Source organism: Pezoporus wallicus, unplaced genomic scaffold (assembly GCF_028554395.1).
Source record: "Pezoporus wallicus isolate ANWC-B61680 ecotype Strahan unplaced genomic scaffold, APGP_CSIRO_Pwel_v1 contig_8566, whole genome shotgun sequence".
Taxonomy (NCBI): domain Eukaryota; kingdom Metazoa; phylum Chordata; class Aves; order Psittaciformes; family Psittacidae; genus Pezoporus; species Pezoporus wallicus.
The window spans coordinates 72,552-98,508 of record NW_026636996.1 but is presented as its reverse complement, the minus strand read 5'-3'; the positions used below and the strand labels follow the sequence as shown (position 1 = coordinate 98,508).

Genomic DNA, 25,957 nt, shown 5'->3' with positions numbered 1-25,957 from the left:
ACATAACAAGTTATAGGGAATAATCTTTCTCAGAAGTATGAATCCTCTGAAATCCATCTACTTCCGTTATCTGTATCCCAGGATTATCTGTTAACTGTCTCCAATTCAGAATTATTTCATTACCAGTCTCACTGGAAGATTATATTCAAAGAAAAATACTCCAAAGAGATCAATTTTCTTAGCAGAAAAAGGCAGTACTCCTTATGGCTTTGGGAGAAACACTTGGGGGAAAGTGATGCCCCACAATTGACAGCAGAAAAGCAACAGGTGCCTGAACTGATTACTCAACCGTATCAGGAGAAAATACAGAGCATTTCTTCTTACTGGAAGCTATTAATAGCAATCATTTCAGGCTCTGAAAACTTTTGTCTCCCTGGCTACATTTTATATATATATTTTTTATATATATTTATATACAGTTGGATATATATATATATTTATATATATCCAGTTGGAACTGGATGATCATAGAATCATAGAATGGTTCTGGTTGGAAAGGACTTTATGATCATCAAGTTCCAACCCACTTGCCATGGGCAGGGAAACCTCACACTAAACCATGCCACACAAGGCTCTGTCCAACCTGGCCTTGAATACCGCCAGGGATGGAGCATTCACAGCTTCCCTGGGCAACCCATTCCAGTGCCTCACCACCCTCACAGTAAAGAGCTTCTTCCTTATATCTAACCTGAACTTCCCCTGTTTAAGATTTAACCCATTACCCCTTGTCCTGTCACTCTAGTCCCTAATGAAGAGTACCTCCTCAGCATCCCTATAGCCCCTCTTCAGATACTGGAAGGCTGCTATGAGGTCTCCATGCAGCCTTCTCTTCTCCAGGCTGAACAGCCCCAACTTTCCCAGCCTGTCTTCATATGGGAGGCGCTCCAGTCCCCTGATCATCCTCCTGTGCCTCCTCTGGACTTGTCCCAACAGTTCCATGTGATGATTGCTCAATGTAAATAAATAATTACAATATTCCTATTAAAACCAGCATTGCATAAATCTTTATTTTTAAATCACATCGACATTGTGGTTAGTCTGCCCTCCAGACCCCATTAAAATATACACAGGCAATTCTGATGAGCATACATTTAAGTTCACATCCTGAAAACCCCAAATTCTGTCTTCTTTGTAGGTGCATTTAATGCTGCACTGAGGCTAAGGCCCAAAACCAGTCTGGTGTCAGCTGGATCAATAATTCCATCATCCCATAATCTAGAAAAAAAACAAATAAATCAAGCAATCATTATAAAGGATATCAACACACACAGTAGGTAGGTCTTCAAGCACATGAAGCTGGAAATGGCTATACTAAAGAAATTGGACTAAAGAGCTAAATTATATTTGAAGACATGGAGTTAATTAACCTTAACTATTAACGCAATGGACTGGTATGTGTCACTCTGTGGAATCTGTCTCCTAAAAGAAATTTTGGACAAAAGAAGAACATAGAACCATAGAATCATATAATAGGGTTGGAAAGGACCTTAAGATCTAGTTCCAAATCCCCTGCCGTGGGCAGGGACACCTTATGCTAAATCGTATCACCCAAGGCCTTGTCTAACCTGGCCTTGAACACCACCAGGGATGGAGCATTCACAACCTCCCTGGGCAACCTATTCCAGTGCCTCACCACCCTAACAGGAAAGAATTTCCTCCTTATATCCAACCTAAACTTCCCCTGTTTAAGTTTTAACCCGTTACCCCTTGTCCTATCACTATAGTCCCTAATGAAAAGTCCCTCCCCAGCATCCCTATAGCCCCCCTTCAGGTACTGGAAGGCTGCTATGAGGTCTCCATGCAGCCTTCTCTTCTCCAGGCTGAACAGCCACAACTTCCTTAGCCTGTCTTCATATGGGAGGTGCTCCAGTCCCCTGATCATCCTCGTGGCCCTTCTCTGGACTTCTTCCAACAGTTCCATGTCCTTTTCATGTTGAGGACACCAGAACTGCACACAATACTCCAGGTGAGGTCTCACAAGAGCAGAGTAGAGAGGCAGGATCACCTCCTTCGACCTGCTGGTCATGCTCCTTTTGATGCAGGCCAGGATACGGTTGGCTTTCTGGGCTGTGAGCGCACACTGAAACCGGCTCAAGTTCATTTTCTCATCAACCAGCACTGCCAAGTCCTTCTCTGCACAGGGCTGCTCTGAATCTCTTCTCTGCCCAACCTGTAGCTGTGCCTGGGATTGCTCTGACCCAGGTGTAGGACCTTGCACTTGGCATGGTTAAACTTCATGAGGTTGGCATCAGCCCACCTCGCAAGCATGTCGAAGTCCCTCTGGATGGCATTCCTTCCCTCCAGCGTATCAACCGAACCACACAGCTTGGTGTCATTGGCAAACTTGCTGAGGGCGCACTCAATCCCACTGTCCATGTCAGCGATGAAGATGTTGAACAAGACCAGTCCCAACACCGATCCCTGAGGGACACCACTCGTTACTGGTCTCCAGCTGGACATTGAGCCATTGACCACAACTCTTTGTGTGCAGCCATCCAGCCAGTTCTTTATCCATCGAGTGGTCCATCCATCAAATTGATGTCTCTCCAATTCAGAGACAAGGAGGTCGTGTGGGACAGTGTCAAATGCGAACATCATGTCTACATATTTCAAATGAGATTATTCATACTTCTTTTTAGTATGAAATCACCACCTTAGAGAAAAGAGGCCCTCTTTGTTTTTTTAATATTTAAATGGACAATGACCTTTTATCAATTACCTATCTTCTTCTAGTAAGAATGCTAGTATTTTAAAGACTATATTATAGTATTTTTTACAATACTCAGGTTAGTTCAGCTGCCAGATGAGAATAATAAATGTTTATTCTTTCATCATTAAAAGACCAGAGTAAATTCCAAGTATTTCCAGTATTTGTGGTATTTATTTTTTCTGAAGGCCATTTCTAAACAACTATCCTTCTTAACTCAGTCCTGAAATCAATTAAATTATGAACAGGCAATTACCAAATCCCCAAGTCCCCAGAATCAAACACACTTGTATATAGTCTCTTTGATATTATATGAAAATTTAAATACTTGTGGCATCAGTTCTCTGTGACAGCTGTACCCTACCCAAAAGAAAATCCATGTCAAAACTCCCAGCAGGCCACAAAACTGTAAATATTGTGTAACTACTACCTCCCCAGCACAATACTTAAACAAGATACCACGTTGCTCATTGCAACCCAGTCTTGCTGAAATAAGCATGCATTGTAATCAGGGTCTGCAAAACATATACACAGTATCTCTGGTTAAGACAGTGATGCTCCTCCTCCATCCCATCTGCATTCTTTTTTTGAACTTACTTCAGTGTTGGCTAATGTTTAATTGTTTGTTTATGGAAAATTTAAAAATGCAAGAAAGGGTCATGAAAAGGGAGCTAAGGCTGACTCCACCAAGAGAAAGCACATCCATTCCTTCCTAATTGAAGTTTCCAGCCACAAATTTCCAGCTGCAAATTGACTATTGTTGAAGATTAACTGAAAAAAAAAATCTGTTAGACAAGAAATCACACATTTTGCACTCTTCTCTCAATACTAAATGTGCCAACCTCATCCCCTGTAGAAAAAGGACTGCAAACTGTACATAAACACATGCTGATAAGTTCAAGGCAGCAGCAGACACTTTCCATCCTTGCTTTGCTTGCCATTTCCTGTGAAAGTTAATATTCATCAAATCAGATAAAAATATTAAGAGACTGACATGCTTTTTATTTTACAACAAATACATGTATTGATCCTTGGATGCACAAAGTGGAATTGCAGTAAAAGACACCTGTAACAAAATGAGGCATGACTCAGCCTAGGAGCTTGCTCTCCAACTAGCAGAGAGAGTAAAGCTTACCTAAATGAGAAAGAACATTCTAGTATATCTTATCATGGTGCAGCTCCCAGGGTAGAGAAGACTTGTTACCCTAGATAGGGCACAAGAGCAAAGCTCAAGTACAAAAGAAGAAAGGAGTTTGGAAAACTTCACTGTTAACTGGTCAAAATGATGCTTTATGAAGGAAGAAATTTTATACCCCAGTAGCTGTGACAATAACTGACTGACAGGTCCCAACCAGTGTAGAAAGAAAGAAGTCTGGTAAAAAAAACCAAACAAACAACTTCTTTCAAGGGGAAAAAAAATGCTATAAACCCAAATCACAAACATAAGGAAACTAGCTCTATCTAGTTTGTTCTCAGTTTAGGATTCTCAGTTATCTCCTTTCTAGTGGACTAATAAACTGTGCACTGGAACATTCTAATAGCCACACTTGCATCTGCACAGAAGTGGTACTATCAGCAGATTTTATTGCAGAAAATGCACAAGAATTGTCTGTATCATATTCTGGATAAGTGCATTGTATAAGCTCTTGTAGTCTGGTTCCTGTCAATAATTCCTTTCCTAATGTTAGAGATAGCTTTAAACTGCAAGTAGTAACTCCTTAAAATATTCTAGTATATTTCAACAGTACTCCATTCAAAAGAAACTCAGAGTGTGTGCTTCTTATCATACAGGAAAACCACTCAGAAGCTCTGATTCAAAATAACCAGAGGACCACACATAAATTGATTTTACTAAGACTTACTTAAGAGCTATTTAAATTCTCTTATTTTCCCCAAGATAGTGGGTATACCTACTCATATATTTTAGCATCATAGACTGGCCAAGACAGAGTATTTCTACAATACTTCCAACATCATCAAGTGTGCTTTACCAGAGTTTAATACATATTCCCCCCCCCCCCCCCCCCCCCTTCTCGTATGTTAATCTTGGTTTACTTTTGATGGATGTCCTCAACATAAAAAGGACATGGAGCTGTTGGAGCAAGTCCAGAGGAGGGTGACGGGGATGATCAAGGGGCTGCAGCACCTTCCGTATGAAGACAGAGTGAGAAAGTTGGGGCTGTTCAGCTTGGAGAAGGACTCTTCATCAGGTACTGTAGTGGTAGAAGGGGGAATGCGTTCAAGCTTAAACAGAGGAAGTTCAGATTAGCTACAAGGAAGAAGTTCTTTACTGTGAGGGTGGTGAGGCACTGGAACAGGTTGCCCAAGGAAGTGGTAAATGCTCCATCCCTGGCAGTGTTCAAGGCAAGGTTGGATGGAGTCTTGGGTGGCATGGTCCAGTGCGAGGTGTCCCTGACCACGGCAGGGGGTTGGAATTAGGTGATCTTAAGGTTCTTTCCAACCCAAACCAGTCTGTGATTCTATGATTCTATGAAAATTGTCAGATTAATCTGCTGAAGGGATGGAGAAGATACCTGCTAATAGTGAAAAGCAAAGTAGTCTGGTAAGGTCAAAGCAACCACAATCCCTTTGTTTTCTTAGGACTGTGAAAAAAAACAACTGTAAGAACAATTTCAATGATAGTAATTTCTATTTTTAAGCAAATTTTTTTTTTTACTGTTACAGGTTTGTTTGCGTATCAATTTTTTACTGAATACTTGTAATAACTTTCTTATTTATGAAACACACTGAAACTGAATGAAGGAATTGACACTGTGTTAGTAAGTCTGCTAAAGGCCTGGGGAGGGCAGGGATGAATTGAATAAGAAAGAATCACCAACATAACGCAGTACCTTCCAAGCTGCAGCTTCATAGTGACTACCACTGTAATAAACACTTCCAAATATGAAGCACGTTTTAATGGCAGAATTGTTTTTGTAAAACACAATTAACTTATATCGACAACCACAAAGATTTTATGTTGCACAGAAGTCAAGCTGCTTTCATACGGTCACCCCTGGCTTCTGCTTCTCTTTGTTTAAAGGAAACTACATTCTCTACTGGGATGTAACATTAATAATTAAACTATCTACTAAAACCCCACTGCTAGAACATGAGTCACAACTACACTCATAAAATATGTGCAACTGAGACACTGTGAGTAAAAGAAATAAAGTTCCCCAAAGTGAAATGCTCATGTAACTTGTTAAGATGCAAACTCAACATTTCACTGAAATCCTTTTAGAAACCTGCAAGCAGATTGATGTAACTCATTAAAAAGGGTACTGCCTAACAACTCCCGTTAATTAAAACTGCTCACTGTGAAAGGTTCTAATCAAATAATTGATCGAAGTTTGATTAGAAAACACAACTGCAGGGAACACGATTGACATCCTGTACATATAACAAGTTATAATTTACAAGCAAAATTTTAGAAGCAGAGTAAATATGGAAATTTGCTTATACTTTAAACATCGCTAGGGCATTTTCCTTCCTTTTCATTACTATTGCTAAAATTTTAATGCAAAGCCTAATGAAGTCAACTGGAAGAGTCACATCTTTCTCCATGGACATGAAGGGTGAGGCAGACTAGTCCCATATTTTAGGAGTGAGGACAGCTTGAGGGAGCCTCCAAACCAGCTGCATCTGAGCAGCAATACAGACAGCAGTCTTTCTGCCCATTTATCATTCATTCTTCTCAGCACTGCAAAGCTGTTTATTGGAGTGCTCTTTTGGAGGGATCCAATTAGCTCTGACAAAACTAAGGCTATCCAGATTCAATTTCAATACAGCACCCTGACACTTGGTCAACAGTCAACTGTTCCTTTTACCATGCTTGGAGCCAGACAGGAAGCATCCTTTAGAGGAAAGGGAACAGGTTACTTTGTCTCCCTGACCTATGGCAAATCCTTGCCAATAAGCAGCTGCTGATGTTGGCTGACAAATGGTTTGGCTTCAAGGTGCCACGTGGCTAAATCCCTCCTTCATGTATATTTGCTGCAAAGGCAAATCGTACTTCATTTCATTGTCTCTGCTTGGGCAGCCTATTCCACAGTAACAAAAACTTTTGAGCTATTAGTCTGAGCTCTTGCTTAGGAGTTAACAATAAATGAAGGAACAAGCCACACATGTCATAATATTGGCAGGAAAGCACGAAATCAGAGCAGAAAACATGAGAATATCTAATCATATACCTAATTATCTCTAGCAGACAGCAGAGAGCAATTAAGAGCTCCTAGACAATGCAGACTGTACCTACATGTACTGAAGAGACAGAGAAAACAGCCTGGAGTGCCTTGACCTGCGCTAGCCCTCTCACAAGCACTCTTCAGTGAAAAGGGGCATTTCACTTTCCCTGCTTTTAGCCAGATGAACTTCAGCAGGATTTCAGCTCTGACATTTGACTTCATGTCTCAGTTGGGCTTATTAGCTTGAATACAGCATCACATGAACCCAGCCATGTGCAACCCAGACCCACACTAGTTCTCAGCTAGCTCACATCTGTGCATGTTAAGTTTCCTCTCCAAGCTACAGGCACAGTAAGAAGTACATAATTACCCTGCTTTTTTAAGTGAAGGACAAGATGTCTAGTATTAATTAGCATTTCCTAACCCGTAGGCTAGGCAACCTTAGGCTATCTCCTGAGATGCCTTCCAGATTTGCAACATAACTTCACAAAATGGCCAGATATTCTGGAAACATGAACTGGTAGAAACTGCTCAGTAGAAAGTTTCTTGTCTAAAAATCACTGGACATCATTAAAAACTTAGAATCTGACTTTTTTATTTTATCTTATTTCAAAATTAATCTTACATGTAAAACTATTTTTCTGCAGATTAGTAATTTACTGTGGTAAATACTGACAATGGTCTGTTGGTTTCAGGCAGAGGGCAAGTTTTTGTATCACTGATATATACTGAGTAAACAGTATGATAAATATATCCAATTATTTTCATTCACAATTACAAAGAGACTGTGTTTCCAGCGAACATATTGAAAAAAAAACAAATATAAAAAAGGAAATAAATCAAACCATTCAAACACAATACGTGTTTTGATTTTTCCTTCTTGCGTCAGGGCACAAGCCTTTGTGACACAGGTACTAGGCTTAATCTTTAAGGGCTAGTAAGAGAGAGAAATTTTTAACAGCTGAAACCATCTTTCAATTTGGGGAAACCCCTACGAAATTTAAATCAATTAAAAAGATATAAAATTAAAAAGATGTTAAAAAAAATTCTAAACCAGTGCTCCACCAAAAACTCTGTGTCAATAACAATTCAGGATTTCACAAAAGTAACCTCACTCATTACATGAAAAAACATGTAACACATAGTAACTTAGTAGCAGTGGGGTTTGTACACATGCATAAAGCCTCAAGAAGTTGAGAATATCTACGACTCTGCAACACTACCACATAGGCACAAGCAGAGACCAAACACTGATGAGACTAAAACCTCTACTAAATCCATGACCCACATGCTATACAGCAGCACCACTGAAACCTGCCTAGATGAAACCATAAACCCTGCGCTACGTATCCTACTAAGCCAGGGCAAAATGGCAAGAGCTTCCATTTGATAAAGACACTAATCTGATTAAACATTAAAATGAATATAGATCCCCCAGGTACAATGATTTCAGTTAATCACACTATTCCAACAGAAACCAGTGTAAAAGTTATCATTAATTTTATATCTTCCTTTAGATCATGATAAACAATTCATAAAGGAGCTCACTGCTGCTGTATCAAGTTTGTCACACGCAAGATTAAGCAGCTAGGTTTCCAGGTTACATAAAAAGGTCCCCTAACTCCTTCTCATATTGGCATCTTTACAGCACTGTCAGCCTACCTTGCGCCCACTTGTTCACACAATTTCTGCCCATGATGCCCACATAAAAATTTATCAAATCCCAACCACTCTGTACTTAGTTTGTTTCCAGACTTTCCTGCCAGCATGTAAGAAAACCATGAGTATCTCTAATTCAGCTACACAAAACCAGACAGACTCACAGTTATATAAATATACATATAAATATATATTCTGCAAAATGAGAAGCCACAGAGGCACAGCAAAGCTGCGTTATTACATGCTAAACTCTACCATCAGCAGCAGCTCAGGGCCTGTGCAGAACTGGCTTTTGGATTCCACAAGCAGAAAAATGTACTGGAAGACTAGTACAGACAGGATGAAACTGATGTAGAGTAACAATCAGAGGCCAAGAAAGCCTCCAAAGTCAGTTGACAGAGGATGCCAGGATGCCATGTTGCTTCATGAGCCTCACTAGTTCCCAGGCATTTACTAATATTCCATTAACCTGAGCACAAAATGCTGCAAATGACCTCCCAACAAACATAAATATGCTACATATATTCAGCCAATGACCTGAATCATCCAATACAGTCACCTACCAAGATAACGACCTGAGATTTGCAAATGGTTTCAGGTCTTTCTGGAACTTCTGCTTTACCACTGGTCTCTTCAACTTGCAGAATCCCACTGAATTAATTCTTCCTAACATACATGCAGCCACTCATTACACTGTTCAATGGGCTTTTGAATGGTGACCAAATACGACTTTGAGAAGAATGATAAAACTTATCCAGAACAAAACACTTAGAATATAAACTCCATGCTACCATATCATTACTTACAGAACCAGCAGAACAATTCCTACAAGTGCATGGTTTCTTCTGAAACAGCACAGAAGAGAGACTATACAAAGTCTTTAAGACAGATAAAACATCGATTTGAAGCTTGTTTTGTTGTACTCCTGTATATCAAACACCATCTTTGTTTCAGATTGCTCCCTTCTGTTCTTCAGCACCAAGATTTAGTTGTTATTGTTATGTCAGGTGATTACAATTAAGATTCGGAAAAGTCATTTATATGTTACCTTGCACTGGAATAATAAGGGTTTCCTTCCTCCTCGAACCTCTTAATGATTGGCTCCTTCAAAGCTGCTTCTTCTGCCTCAGATAACTAAAAAAACAGGCAAATAAACAAACAGATACTCTTTAATATTTTCTTCTACAATGACAGGAGAATTTTGTATGCAGCATCCAAGATTATACCCCTTTTTACATGATGTTATCAATTTCATGTATTTGACAATGAAATTAAAACACCACTTTTCAAACCTGTGGGTAGGAAAAGGAGTTGTAAAAATATACTTAACTGAGTATAAGAATAATTGGGTATTAGCATCTGAAAAACTCCTGAAAAAAATGCTGTACTCAACAAACCCTATTCTGAGTTGCCTTTGGCAAGATCTTTTAACAAAACAAGTCTATGCTTTTCTAACACTGGGTTTCTCTATGATCTAGAGTGGTCACCACTGTAATTCAGAAAATTTTCAAGTTTCGAAAACACTTTACTGACATTAACCACAATTATTTTTCTCAAACTTCTTTCTGGCTTTCATTCTGTCCATCTTAGGGATTTGGGAAATCAAGACAGAGAGAACTGAAGATGAATATATTCTATCCATGGAAAGCTCAAGTAACATGCAGAAAACAGAACTGTTGAGATAATGCTTCCTATTATGAATACATAAAATACAAGCAAGTTTTAAGACATCATAATAAAATCACCTACAAGATCAAGGCAACAGTATAAACACAAACTATGTAATTTAAAAAACACAGCAGAAAAGAGTATACAGAGAAACTAGAAAAGATTATTAAACAAAATACAGTAATTTTCAATTAAAATGCTGAAATGAGTCAAAACCTTCCAGAAACCTCTACAGACTTCTCCTGTCGTTTCATAACTGTCAGTCACTGAATAATTTGAAGTTGTGCTTTCTGTAAAACTGCCTAATTCAGAAGTAAATGGAAAGACACTTCGTTCTCACATATTCCTCTGCCTTCTCCCAAACCAGGGAGGACCCCTGGCTGCTCATCAGAACTAATAATCTGGTGCACAAAGTACAAAAGTGGATGATATGAAAAATACTCCTCTTTTTTAAGCAGACAAGAATGTAATGAATGATCTTCACATTTACAAGGTGTAAAAGGTAACATTTCACAAATCTTTCAAGTTTGTCAATGCACTAGGTGGCATCCAGAGAATGATAGTTCATTGGAGTCTCACTCTGTCACGTTCTTTGCTAGCTTAAGAAGTGAGCAGCTCCAGTGAAAGGGTAAATAATAATGACATTACTGTAAATGAAAGAAAAAAGATGTACCTGTTTTCCCTCCCTTGCTTTTTGGTCCTTAGCTATTGTAGCTAGAACAGTTGCAGCTTGCTCCCCTCCCATCACCGATATGCGAGCATTTGGCCACATATATAGAAATCTTGGACTAAAAAAATACATATTAAATACCAAAATAAGACATTGCCTTTGGATAGTAAAGAAATACTTCTTACTCAGCCAAGAATTCATTTTTATGCATGACAATCTTACAGTGTATTGTTTTTAAAGACTGCAAAGTTACATACTTCAGTCCTTGCAGCATTAGGTTTGAAAATACGAAAGCTCTGTTTATTTCCTATATCCAGGCACCTTAAAAAATTATTTCTTTCTTGAGACTCTTCATTTAACACTACCATCACCCACCACCATTCCAGAATTTTTCTCTTTAAAAGTATTACCTTGAAAAATGAAAATAAAATTTATGTGACTCTTGTCCAAAGGGAATAAAAAAAAAAATCCTTACAGATTCTGCAAACATTACTCATAAAAACAGATCTATGAAAGTGAATAAGGATTTTTTACATAGGCAGTACTCTTCACATGAATGCAGAATAACGAACCAGCCCAAACTAGCTAGTGACTCTTCAGGATTATACATTTTTTCCTCCAAGAGGAAATGGGTGAAAAGCACGTCAACACATTTACATGTTAGATCTCCTGCATCACCTAATTTAAGGTTAATCATGAGCCTATAAACCTCTACAGGTTAGTCAGGTTGTTTTTTGCTTATGACCGTATTCAATGAAAATTGTTTTGCTTTCCAAATAGCATGACTTCTGCAAGTACCAGAACGGTACTTCCAGGATATGTTCTCTCACCTTAGTCTTATCTCCTGTCATAACTGGAAGTAACACTTACCTATATGCTCTTCCACACATCCCATAGTTTCCAGCTCCATAAGAACCACCAATAATTACTGTTATTTTAGGTACATTGGCACAAGCTACAGCAGTTACCATCTTGGCACCATCTTTTGCTATCCCTTCAGCTTCATATTCTCTGCCAACCATGAAACCTAAAGAATCACAATATGAAAGAAAGGCTCAGTAATTTTATATTAATATAATATGTTATATGTCATATTATGTGCTTTATAGCACATGCCGAAAAAATGAAGAACAAATAGTAAAGCAAGGCCTTCACCAGCTGCTGACAGACTGATTTCAGAACAGGCTGGAGATGCAGATGCAACAAAGCACACAAGATGCTGTATAAAAGTTACAGCCTCAACAGTTAACAACAAAACCTGCAACACAGTGAAACTTCAAAATACTGAGCTTACTCACCTGTAATATTCTGCAAAAACACAATGGGAATATTTCTCTGGCAACACAACTGGATAAAATGTGTACCCTGTGGAGAGAAAAGAAAGGAAAAAAACCCCAAAACAAAACATAAAAAAAAAGAGTAAGCCATTAAACTTGAATAAGTGAAGCTATTTCTACCAGCAATCTGAAGACCGTCGCAAGTCTCTTTCCACTGAAGTCCACAAGCCTATTTACATCATGAAGTGCTGCATCATACAAAGTCAACTGCAAAACGTATGTTCACTCTAGAAGAACATGCCAAAAATGTGCGAGTTCAAGGGTGAAGCAGAAATTACATCCTTAAAAAGCACTACTGTTGATACTGAAAGGCTGAACTGTTTTGACTCAGCCAATATGTAGTTAAAACCACAGGCAGCTTCACAGTGTGGCATTCGATACTGAGTGTTGAAGGACTGTGTCGTAGAAATTAAGACAACCAGTGAGAAAAAATATCTTCCCGTTTCCTGCATAAAAGAAAAGTATTCTCTGAAATAGGTGAAGGCCCACATAAACCATTCACTCATGGGCAGACCAATTGCTCTTTTCCTTTTTCTCAGGGCAAGTGCCTTCTCCCCATTTTCTAAGAAAAGATCATTTTCCTAGAAAAGATGCAAATAGTTGATTCCAAGTTTTTGTTTCACAGAATCACATAATCAACTCGGTTAGAAAAGATCTTTAAGATCATCAAGTCCAACTGTTACCCTAGGAACAACAACAAAAAAAAAACCTAGAAAAACACTGTTTCAACCAGAAATAATCTAAATCAACAAAGTTCCTCGGGTTATTTACACACTGCTGGTAAATATATATATATATATATAAAGTATGTAGCAATGTAGCAACTGAAAAAAACCCTTCAAAATACAAAACCAGCAAAATCTATGAAAACAAAAAAGAAAAATCACACAGCATAACCCTTAGGTAGCTTTTTCAGAGAAGCATTTGAAAAGTATAGTGATGATCACAGGAAAAAGATGTATCCTAATGTATTACAAAGATGCCAGATGAAAAAAAAAGGAATATTGTTAGATTATGATGCTTACAGAACCAACATCATGGACAAAGGTCTCACCAGAAGTGAACCAAATGAAACATTGCCATCTCCTTTTGCAGTACTGATATGGTAGCAAAAGTCAGGAGAGGAATGTTCCTTATTTATTTTCATTGGTAGGAAAAATGTTGCAGCACTAAGTGATCACAAAATTACTGACAGTATTAGAAATACAAAGAGTTATTTTCAACTTGGAAACATACGTGTTAAAGCAAATGCTCGCCTAAAACAATGTCACTTACAGGCAATGCTCCAAGTTGACAGTATTCCTTCAGTAAGTAAAACTCAATTTCATGTATTATTTTATCACATCAATAAATCACATAAATTACTGCCTTTCTCCAAATATCTCTCACAGCTTCCTTTTTCCTATAGATTTTCAATACCAATTTCCTTGCCCTTAGTTTGAGGAGCTTGCAAGAACAAAACTACCATATATAATTGCTATGACAAAAATTCAACTAACAGTCATTTCTTGAAAAAATTTGGTAAGAATGCACATTTTCACTCAGTCTAAGCCAGGAGCTGCTGCTTCAAAGGATAAAAATTAAACCTCTGGTAACGAATCCGAGTTTGAAATTGTCCAGTAATAAATTACAGTATTTCACAGATTACAGGCTAGGAATTATAACTAGTAGGGTAATTTATACAATCACCATGGACTTTTCTTGTAACGGCTATAAATTCCAGGATTACTATTTCATTTGTGGTGTTGTCACACAAATTCAAATGCTGTTTTTTCTAACTATATTTTTTATTGATCTATCTTTGACCTTTCCTTTTGACTTCATACCAGAAAAATCTACAGGACACTGTTTCTAAAATAAGGTCTAATTTTTACAGCCTATTAAGGTATTTCATGTTTACATGAAAAACGTGGAGCCAGTCTGCTCTCATATTTTAAAAAGTTTCTCGTTTCAACATCAAGTTGAAATCAGAAACCACACCAAGCTGTGTGGTTTGGTTGATAGGCTGGAGGGAAGGAATGCCATCCAGAGGGACCTTGACATGCTTCTGAGGTGGGCTGATGCCAACCTTATGAAATTTAACCATGCCAAGTGCAAGGTCCTACACCTGGGTCGGAGCAATCCCAGGCACAGCTACAGGTTGGGCAGAGAAGAGATTCAGAGCAGCCCTGTGGAGAAGGACTTGGGGGTGCTGGTCGATGACAAAATGAACATGAGCTGGCCTCAGTGTGCACTCGCAGGCCAGAAAGCCAACCATATCCTGGGCTGCATCAAAAGGAGCGTGACCAGCAGGTCAAAGGAGGTGATCCTGCCTCTCTACTCTGCTCTTGTGAGACCTCGCTTGGAGTATTGTGTGCAGTTCTGGTGTCCTCAACATAAGAAGGACATAGAACTGTTGGAAGAAGTCCAGAGGAAGGCCATGAGGATGATCAAGGGACTGGAGCACCTACTGCATGAACACAGGCTGAGAAAGTTGGGGCTGTTCAGCCTGGAGAAGAGCAGACTGTGTGGAGACCTCACAGCAGCCTTCCAGTGTCTGAAGGGGGCCTGTAAGGATGCTGGGGAGGGACTCTTTGTTAGGGACTGTAGTGACAGGACAAGGGGTAATGGGTTAAAACTTAAACAGAGGAAGCTTAGATTGGATATATAAGGAAGAAGCTCTTCACTGTAAGGGTGGTGAGGTGCTGGAATGGGTTGCCCAGGGAAATTGTGAATGCTCCATCCCTGGCAGTGTTCAAGGCCGGGTTGGACAGAGGCTTGGGTGATATGGTTTAGTGTGAAGTGCCCCTGCCCATGGCAGGGGAGTTTGAACTAGATGACCTTAAGGTCCTTTCCAGCCCTAATTATTCTATGATTTTAAGTCATACATCATAAGTTTCATTTTTCAGTGGCAAAGAAGCTAATAATCTATTTATTTACCTTTTTTGCTGACTCTGAGAAAAGAACTCCATTGTTTCCAATAATTCCTACTGGATAACCAAATATTCTTGCAAATCCTGAAGGAGAAAGATGAACTTACAAGTTTTCAAATATATTTATTTTACCATAGTGTATAAAGCTAGTCTTTCTCTTGGTAACAGAAAATAATATTCTTTTGAAGAAAAGAAAAATGTTATTAAGAATATCAATGGGTGAGCCAAACAGAATGAATCCAGCTGCAAACCCAGTGGGAACATACACAGAATAATTATAATATATGTCTAAATACCTGTAATTAAAGTATCCCCATACAAGGCTTTGAATTCATCAAATTTACTTCCATCTACAATTCTAGCAATGACCTTAAGAAAAAGTAGAAAAATAAAATTAAATTCAAAATCCTTCATAGTTTTTGTTTAGATGGAAAGACCATGATAACATATAACTTAAAATAAATGCTTTCCATTTAGAGAACATCAAACAGCCAACCATATAAATAGTCTTGGATGGCAGGCAAAGCCCATTTACCTTTTTAAGTGTGATTTATCTACATGATGATAAAAAATGGAATTTCAAAATTAAGAATATTCTAAAAGAACAATTTAAATTATACAGAAACAAAGTTTCCATATTAGTTAAATTTTAAAGGAAAATGCTACCTCTGCTTATAATGAACATTCATCAATAGACTGAAATCTATAAAGAGAAAAAAAATACACAGCCATAAGCCACTTTCTCAGAGAAAAGTTTATTTTTAGCTTTTCTTAAATTTGTGACATACAAAAATAATGATGATCTGTTCAGAGGTTCCTCTGAGAGGCAAAGCAGCCATTTCATATAAATATAGATCCATTGATAGCAAGCTATTACAACTTTCGAGAGTTTAGTGTTAGACTCAATAAAAGTGTTTGCTTTTCTTTACCTTAATACAAAGCAAAAATCCTAGTAATTTCTGACAAAATATTTTAATAAAGGTACATACTAAGACATTTACTAAAACAATTACTTGGTTGGTAGTTAAATGGGCTCGGAACATGGGATCTATGCAAAACACGAGAAAATATATGGTCTCAAATGAAGGTACTCGGGCAAATAATTACACTACACCTGCAGTAGTGTCCAATATTCTCCGTATGTGTTTAGGGGAGGACCAAATTGTTTGTCTTCCTTATACTCCATAAATCTTTAAATATTTGGTCTTTACTTTCATAGGATTAACAGAAAAAGAAAGCTATTGTATCACTCAGCAGGTCTGTATAATGTATTGAGAAGGCAAAGCTCCCTATTGTCTAGCAGCTTTTTCAGAATGTAAACCATCTTTCATCTTTGCTCATCCTTCTTAAAAGTATAATCAAAAAAAGCATTACATTTTTAACATGTCATTGCCACAGCAATGGATCTGCTGGGAAAAAAAACAAAACCAAAACACAAAAACCAAAACCAAAACCAACCGATGAAACAAACAACCAAAACCGTACCCCAAATAAGATTTCTGTAGATGATGACACAAAGAGTGATTTCCTGCAAGAAAAATTAGTGTATGCATGTATGGGCATGTGGATCTTGCATTTATATTCATACCTCTTTGACATCAAAGTTTCTTTTCAGCTGGTCGCCAACTATTCCATATATTTCATCAGCAGGAAATAAAGGCTCTTCTGATGGTTCTATAGTCACCTGTAGCAATTTAACAGAACAATTTAAACAACAACGGAATTGTTAGTCCACATTATGGCTTAAAAGAACCCAAATAAGAATTACTTTGCCAACAGCTTTGAGCAGTCTTCTCTTCACCAACCACATCAAAATGCCTGTACTGGCTTGTCCTCATTTTGCAAAAAGATCAAGTTTCTTAAACTAAAGCTTGATAACATGTTCTCACTTATTGTTACCTTTGTTTCTGCTCCTGTGTATACCTCTGTAAGTGCTCCACTTCTTCCATGTTACCAAAAATTAAGCATGTCCTCCATTTGCTTACTTACTCCCTGTATCCTATTAGGTAGGTAGGCAGAATCCTAAAAAACTGATAAAGATTTTTGCCATGCAACTGAATGCAATATCTTGCCTTCCTTCAGGTGCTGAGGTTTAATCTTCAACTCATCCTTTCACATCTCCTGACAAATTAAGTTAAGGCAATTTCTCCCCCATATGCTATTAACCCTATTTTCTACAAGGAATTTTTAAATCAATAAAATACAATGACATGATTTAGATCTATCCTCTTAGTTTTATACCTTTAATAGTCATAGAAAATGTTATTCAAAAAAGATTCTTCAGCAGGTATTTAAGTCCATAGGAATGATCATGTGGGCTTAAAATTAAATTAAGCATCTTGCAAGCCTGCGTTAATTTTAAAGCACAATTCTGTGATTCTTAAGCACTGTTCTAATTACTTCACTCTTGCATGTAATCCCAGTGATTTTACTGGGAATAATGCAGAACCAAAATACTAGAGAAATCTTTAAGGACAACAACCACACCTCCCATTTTTAAAGTGTCTGTAGTCAGAGATAAAAAATGTGTTGAATAAACCAGGCAAAAAAAAGCATTCCTAATTTAAACAATGCAGTGTTTTAGACTCTATACACTTACGTCTACTTTCTTTTGGAGATTTAAATTTCTGACAGCTTTCCTTGCTAGATGAAGTGCATGACTGTCATCCAAAGCATAGTGATCTGTTACACCAGATTTTCTGTATGTAAATAACAACAGCAATAGGAAGACTTATAAAAAATAATCATCTGACAATGAAAATCTGAGGTTTAAAACTTTAAAGACTTATAAAAGTTTTATATTTATCTTTAAAATACAGATTCTACAATACAGCTCTCCATGTTTTGATATGAAATTACTTTCAAAATAAAACCCACGCCTGAAATTTTCTTTGGAACAGCACATTCAAGTTATCAGACATGATGGAAAATAGCAACTTTAAGTAGTAAAAAAATCTAAATGACAATATAAAAGATGAGAAACACAGTAAAAATGGATATTAATATTAATTTTAAACTATAAAGAAAACATGTTAACAAAAATGTATAATCTTCCCCGAAAAAGAATTCTTTGTTCACTCCAGTGAAGTAGAAATTAAGCATTTTTTGTACAGTAATACCTAACTTCATTTAATATTCTTTTCATTTTAGAACCAGAAATTGCACAGAATTCTTCATTTTGATAAGTATTCTTTTACAAAAAATACAGACTATTTTGATCTTGTTTGTAGTAAAGTTCTAATTGACAGTAAGAAAGATACAATCTGCAAAATGCATTAATCTTTCTCCATGTGTATTATCCTTCTAACACTAAGTATTACACAGTACAGAAAACTTTACCATATGCATGATTCTGCAGTATATTAGACATGTAGGTATTTTAAAGTAGTAAATGAAGGCGACAAGATCCTAACTAGAGTAACATAAGGTAACTGTGCTACTCTTATAATAAAATAATTTATCAGCACCAGATAAGGACACAGGAAATCTTAATTTTCAAATCTAAATACAGTTTTCAGAAGATTAAAATAAAATGAAATAAAATAAAATAAAACAAAACAAAACAATCCCCAACCCTACTAAGGTCTGAAGGATGGAAGAAATTAACTCTAGGAAAATATTTCTTTAGACCTGCAGTGAAGATCTGCTCCTCCAAGATCCTCTGCTGATACCTCTTCACCTGTTGCTGCTTTAACCTACCACAAGAAAAGGAAAATGAGCTTTAGAACCTACACCTGTCTTGAATTAATATTTATACTGGCTTAGTTAAAGCAATAAAAAAGATCTTTGAACTTTCATTTTCACAAAATTTATTTAGCACTTAACAAACAACTTCAAATGTGATCCTTTCCTTCATTGTTTCAAACAAACAATACCTCAGTTGAAACTTAGTATTCTTTGACTGCTTTTTCTACACAAACTCTTCTGTGAATTTTAACTTACTTATTTAAGTGTTAACCATTAATCATTAGCAGCTTTTATTTTCTCAATCTTCCATTAAACACACAACAATGTAGTAATTTTCCTTTAAAAAGCATATTAGTGGCATAAAACTGTTCAGATCAAATATGCTGATTCCGTAAAAATACCTGGAATGCACAATCTAAATCCTACATGTGTCAAATCTTAGACCTGACAGGATAATTTAAGAGTGAGTGAACTCCTTCTTAAAACAAAGCAGTATCATTTACTGCATGTTTAAAAAAACACACAGTTCTTGACGCATTTCCACTCAACCATAAATGCTTGAAAAGGATTCCCTGTAAGCTGGTGAAACCATTATTCATCGCACAGAGTACAGAGGTAGTGTAAGAGACAAGAGAAGAGAAAACTATAATAATTTCTAAAACATATTTCAGTTTCCAAGTTTTCAGCCTAAAACTGAAGTACACTAAAGTTATAAATATATAAACACACACACTTCCAAACTGTCAAGTTTGTAAAATTAAGTATAGATATTTCTTCTTTTAAATTTGAATGGCTATTCATGTAATATACAGGTGTGACATTCTGATACGAATTAACGGAAAGTTTAAGTCAGAGACATAATTAGCTTGAGTCTTCATCAAACAACAAAGAGGAGAACATACTTTTATGAGAAATAAGGAAAAATCTGTTCACCAAAACGGTTTTCAAGCACTGGAACAGGCTGCCCAGGGAAGTGGTTGAGTCACCAACCCTGGAGGTGTTTAAAAGATATACATGCGGCACACATGGCTTAGTTGTAGACTTGGCAGTGCCAGGTTTATAGTTAACTTGGTGATCTTGAGGTTGTATTCCAACATAAATGATTCTGTGATTCTATTCTATGATTCTATTAAATATACGTCTCTCTCAATGCACCTGAAACAGTATGCAGTTATAACATTGTGATTCTCTGACTACTGCAGAACTTTGAACAAATCTGAATAGAGCACTGATTTCTATTAGTACCAAAATCTAGACATTCATTTTAAGAAACTCTACAAAAAAGACTTTTCCATCTTCCACAGAACTGAAGTTTTCCTTATCCAAATCACAGGATCAGAGTTGTGAAGTCTGTCACTCACCCTGGGAGACCGTCTAGTTTAACTCCCCTGCTCAAAGCAGGGTCAACAAGAGGCTGCTCATGATCGTGACTTTTAGTATCTTTAGGGATGGAGGCTTCATAACCTCTCTGGGTAACTTGGTTCAGCATGACCACCCTTGCAGTATATAAGTGTTTTCTTACATCTAAACAGAATTTCCTCATTCCAGTTTGTGACCTCTAGCCTCCTGACCTGCCTGTCACTGGACACCAATGAGAAGTCAGGCTCTGCTATCTTTACTCCCCACTGCTAGGTATTCACACACAGAGACAGACACCCCCTAAGCCATCTCTTCAACAGACTGAGAAGTCTCAGCTCTCTCAGCCTCTCGTCATACAACAGAAACTTTAGTCATTCCATCATCTTCAGGACCTTACTGACTCACTCAAATATGTCCATGTCTTTCTTGGTCTGGAGAGCCCAGAGTTGGACCTAGCACTGCCAATGTGTCTTACCAGTGCTGAGCAGATGGGAAGGATAACTACCCTTCACCTGCCGAAAACACTCTCCCTACTTCATGCACAGAATATTGCTGGCTGCCTTTGCCAGTTACCTGACTGGGTTTAAACCACGACAATTGCTGACTCATGTTCAACTTGGTGTCCACTGGGACCTACAGTGCCTTTCCTGATAGGCATCTTCCCAACTGGCTGGTTCCAAGCCTGTTATGGTAACCAGGATTATTCCTTCCAAGGAATATCTGCCTGCTGTGTTTAACTTCAAAAGGTTCCATTCAGCCCCTTTCTCTAGCCAGCTGAGGTTACTCTGAGAGGCAGCACAATCATCTGTCCTCTTGACCACTCCTCACAGGTTTTAGCATCTGCAAATTTTCTGATGGTGAACTTTGTACTGTTGTCCCGGTCATCAATGAAGATGTTTTAAACAGTACTGGTCCCAGTAATGACATCTGGGGTATACTACTGACCTGCAGCTTGATCCCAGCCATTTCAGCCAGTTCTCAGACCACGTCACTCCCATTTACCTAGTTCATACTTTCAACAATTTGTTGAGGATGTTCCAGAAGACAGTGTTAAAAGATTTATCAAAGTCATCACACACAACATCCACTGCTTTCTCTGATTCCACTCAGCCAGTTATCTCAGCATAAAGGACTATCAGTCTGGTCAGGCCTGATTTCCTTATAATAACTGCTGACAACTCACACTCAACTCTTTACCTACAGTGGTTTTGGAAATAGTTTCCAGGATTACTTGCTTCATCACCTTCCCAGGTACTGCAGTGCAATAGAGCATTCTACAAACTAGTTTAAATAGTACAAACTTTCTTAAAGTTAATTAAACTCTAACAGACTGGACTGCAAATACAGTCTTGATAAAATATGTGAGCATTTGTAAAGAAACCCCTGTTTAAGCTACTTCAGCTAGCAGTCATCAGAAAAATGAACACAAACCTTAGATAAAGTGTCCATTTCCCACAATAGATCAGGCTAACATGTACAAGAGTCCCCAGCACATAAACATACATGAATTTGACAAACTTACCCCTCTTACCAGACTTTCCTTCACTGCTGAGCACAGAGAGTAGCAAATTTTATCTGGGGAATAGAGACTCAGAAGCTTCTGGAATGGGAGGGAGAAGCCTACACATCAATACAGCATCTTGAGCTACCAAGACTGAGGATACAGATTCCTGAGCTTGGGGTGTACAGAAGAATGGCCCTATATATTATTACTACTGTGACACTTCTCTTACCACTGAGATCTATCTGTTCATGAAGTCATTACTCCTCACCTTTCTAAAAGGAAGGCCAAGGAAACTTGCACTTTAGACTGTACCTACAATTCACTTTTTTTAGCATACACATCCCAAGACTAATTATAACTAACATCAGGGAATTTCTTTTGCTTCCTTAGGATGTTTTGGTTTAGGTAGGTAAGCGATAAAATTCAATCAAATTTTCTCCATATAGGAGAGACATTTTGGGGAACAGGGTACACAATATCTGCTACAACATGGAATGGAAGTTTCTATGGGAATCTGAAGTAATTTCGATGCTTACACAAGGGCGAGCAAAATATTTTCAGTGAGAATATGAAAACCTCTACCAAACAGAAAAGCTGACAGGTAGTGATATTAAAGTTTGATCTATACGCACAAAGATAAGGATCATTACATCTACAGGTTGCTAAGGAACAAATTAAATTGGAGGATAGTTGTGAAATCTTCCCCTGGAAGTGGTGAAAAACTCTCATCCTTTCTAACTTCACAACAGCCTTGCAGTCACTGGCTTGCCTAGCCAAGTCTCCCTTTGAGAACTGACTCAGGCCACCTGTTTTCAGCTGCTTACCCTGGCAAAAATGTCCTGTGCTACATCCCAGTGATAGCATGTATAACCTAATTTCCCTTGTCATGTTAAATGATTATCATTTTCTTAAAACAACAGAGTCTGGTTCCCTTTGTTCAGCTTCCTGGGCAGTACTGGGTACTGGCTGTCTTTTTTTTTCAACCTGCTTAATGCTGGAGCTTGAAAAGAACCAGCTTTAAGCAGGTTCTCCAGAACACATTATTCAGTGCAGCTAAGGGGTCCTCAAAGGTCTGATGAACCTTTCCAGCTCTAACATAACTCCAAGCAGAATCAAAGTGCACAGCACTCCCCCAGCACTCTTGCCAATGGAAATGCCATGTCAGAAGAACTGAGTTTGGTCAGCTTACTGAGCTTCTGCAACAAATTACTCTGAACCTGGGCAAGCCTCAGGGGCAGTACTACCACTTTAAACACCACTGGCTCTAAGCCAATGAACAGCGCAGGGCCCAGAAAGGACTGAGGCCTTCCTGGTACCAGGGCAGTTATTTGTAACACAATGACCAAGCTACTAACAGTCTGATATAAAAGTTAATTTCTTTCATTGTACTTATTTCTTTATCTCAACAAAAATATGTATGAATCACCCAATGTTACTCACTCAATTAATACTATTCTCAACTAGTATCTTCATTCATATTCATGCCACCTTTACCAAAAAACTCCCAGTATCTAAATTACAGTGAAAACTGCTTAATTTTGAGGGAGGATTTATCTTTGTTTACCTATAACCACAAATTGAAAGAGACCAATACAATATAGAAAAGAACAGAGACCTAGATAAGATGCTTGAAATAATTGCTGCAAAGAAATTTCAATAGACAAAGAAATTCTAGAATTCTAAATTGTAATATGCAGTAAATAAATTAGTGTTAAATCACACTGTTGGTATTAATTATTTCATCTGCTTTTGACGATTAGTTTGTTGTTCTTGTCAACTTGGAAAGCCTCCACTGAAATAATGAAATACTTCAAGCTAAACACCTTATTTTATTGTGGTAGACAACAAAGTATTTTTGTAGATAGAGGTGTGTGTCCCCTGCTGCTGCTTTCTGTATGTCAGCTACATTCTGAATTTAAATTCTGTTTTGGAACACTAATTACCATTTATCAGCCACAGAAAACTATGTCTGCATAAATGATAAGTTGGTTTGGGATTTTTTTTAAGCTGCACAAGAGTTTAAAATCCACCTGTGCATTAAACTTTCGAAGGAAAAAAGGGTTTAATATACACTTTTAGCATCAAGATGACATTTTAGCATCCAGATGAGCCAGTGGGAAAACAAACAGCTGAAGTAAAGGAAAAGAATTAAATGCAAAAACATACCATGAAAATTTGAGCAGTGCTATAAAAGTAAATGCTAAAGGATGCTACAGGGTCAATTCTTCATGCTTTTAAGGAAATTACCACAGCCATGCCTTAGGAACTGGTCAACAAAAAAATCCATCAGTGGTTGCCTTCCCACAGACCTGCTACGTCTTCCCAGTATCTTAAGTGGTGGAAAGAAGTGACTTCCAGCAGACTTTGCCTCTTCTGTTACTAGGGGAATTGAGTGGAGCATTATCTTCATTAACGATGATGTTACAAAGCAATTTCTCCATTTAGGCCTGCTCAAGATGGAAGGACTTTTGAGAGATGTTTGATTTTCACTTGGCTTTGCCACAGGAAGCACCCCTAAAAGATCCCAAAAGCCTATAACAGAGCCAACGTCCTGCCTCAGACCAGTTTGTTCAATGAGACAAATATCTGTCTATTTAAGAAAAGCAAGTTTATTCAGTCAGACTTCATTCAGACTAGATTAGTTATGCTGGGTGCTGCCTTACCTGTTAGGTCTAGCAGTAACGTAATATTTACTCCTGGAAATTCCTTTCTTCTCATAAAGCATGTGTTGGGTAAAACAATCTTTAAGCAAAGGTTACTGTTTGTATCACCATAAAACTCAGCCTACACTAGAATATACACCAGTACAGCTGTTAAAAAAAAACCAACAAAAACCTGTACTTGAGACTTCCTTTGCTGTTCGAGCCAAGCTACTGTAATTTTAAAGATGTTTTATCCTGCAATATTTTGAATAGTAATAAATTTCACTGTAAGTTTCATAATAAAGCAAGTTTCAATTCACAGGAGCTTGTCAGGTCACTTTCCTTAGAAACAATTTATTTACTAAGGAAGCAAGGAAATTATGACAAACTCCATCATATGTGCACCTCCTCTGTCTGTAAACTGACATAAAATATAGCAGACCAGTCCTGTTTCTGAAGTTCTCTGCTCCTGACTCTCAGATACAATATACATACTTGAAATTTTTATTTATTTCACATCAAACCTAGAGAGTACATAATGGAATACAGGAAGCATTTCTGTAATTCAAAATGTGCACCGCAACCTAAAGGCAGTACTATAAAAATACCTTACCAAAGTCTGATTTATGTATAAAATTCTAATAGAAGAGATTTAATTAAGTACATAAACATTCAGATGTATTTAAAAAACGCAAATCAATCTACAGAGTATCTGGAAATACCTCACTAAGAAAGGTCGCAATAGTTTAAGCTGTACTATTGTTTGCAGCGCAGTTTTTTGGGGGGCTTTGTTACAACTTCAGTATCCTTACCAGCGGTGGCCCTCCCAGGAATATTGTTCCCTGTTTGCCAACAATAATACTTTCATCAGCCATTGCAGGTACGTATGCTCCTCCTGCTGTACAGGACCCCATTACTACAGCTATCTATTGGGAAAACAAAAAACGCAAGTTAATGAATTGTCCAACCCTTAAAAACAACAAATGCACATGATACTATTATATATTGTGCTGATCTTAATACAGTTTCTGGGTCAGCACTGCAAGATTATTTCTGCCTGACACAGCAAACTTTTTATTTATATTTAAGATTTTCTTAAAAAACAGGGAATCTTTCTTGTTTTCAGCAGTGTCTTAAACTACGATTTTCAGGCTGCCCTGCAGGAAAATTCCTATGTGAAGTACCCTGAACTACATACATGAAATGTTTGAAGAGGCACATGAAACTACCATGAAATTTGTTCTACCATGAAACTTGGTTTTACCGATGAATGGTAAAAGGTTGAAAAGTAAAGGCTGAAACCTAAAGGTTGCTCCTTGTATTTATGCTTAAGTCAGAGTCAGAGTTTCAGTTGTTGCTTACTGGCCTAATTTCACCAATGTTAACATCATCTGAAGAAAACTCCTCACATCTACTGGTATGTAACTTCAGTTCTCAATGGATTAATTAAGTCTGCCCTTTCAAAGTGTGTTGAGAATCTCGTTATGGGCTTTAGCGTGAATAATCTCTGCTTTATTCTTTTTCCTAATTTTGAGATGAACATCTAGCCAATGAACATTTTCTACCAGTAACATTTTGGTGACATTTTCACAAAAGTGACTTGACACCAGATATGGTGAAAATCT

At 37.6% G+C, this 25,957-nt stretch overlaps 1 protein-coding gene across 1 annotated transcript in view; it reads right to left on the bottom strand.

Annotated features, from left to right (window-relative positions):
• Positions 1-975: 975 nt before the first annotated feature.
• MCCC2 (methylcrotonyl-CoA carboxylase subunit 2) overlaps positions 976-25,957 on the bottom strand; it is a 43,608-nt gene continuing 18,626 nt past the window's right edge. The window contains exons 8-18 of the mRNA XM_057402707.1: positions 25,145-25,258; positions 18,771-18,835; positions 17,740-17,839; positions 16,729-16,824; positions 15,437-15,509; positions 15,148-15,224; positions 12,190-12,256; positions 11,762-11,918; positions 10,895-11,009; positions 9,602-9,687; positions 976-1,215 (exon numbers count right to left, since the gene is read on the bottom strand). Coding sequence (XP_057258690.1) covers positions 1,098-1,215; positions 9,602-9,687; positions 10,895-11,009; positions 11,762-11,918; positions 12,190-12,256; positions 15,148-15,224; positions 15,437-15,509; positions 16,729-16,824; positions 17,740-17,839; positions 18,771-18,835; positions 25,145-25,258 — 1,068 coding nt within the window. The 3' untranslated portion in view covers positions 976-1,097. The remainder of the gene's footprint in view (positions 1,216-9,601; positions 9,688-10,894; positions 11,010-11,761; positions 11,919-12,189; positions 12,257-15,147; positions 15,225-15,436; positions 15,510-16,728; positions 16,825-17,739; positions 17,840-18,770; positions 18,836-25,144; positions 25,259-25,957) is intronic.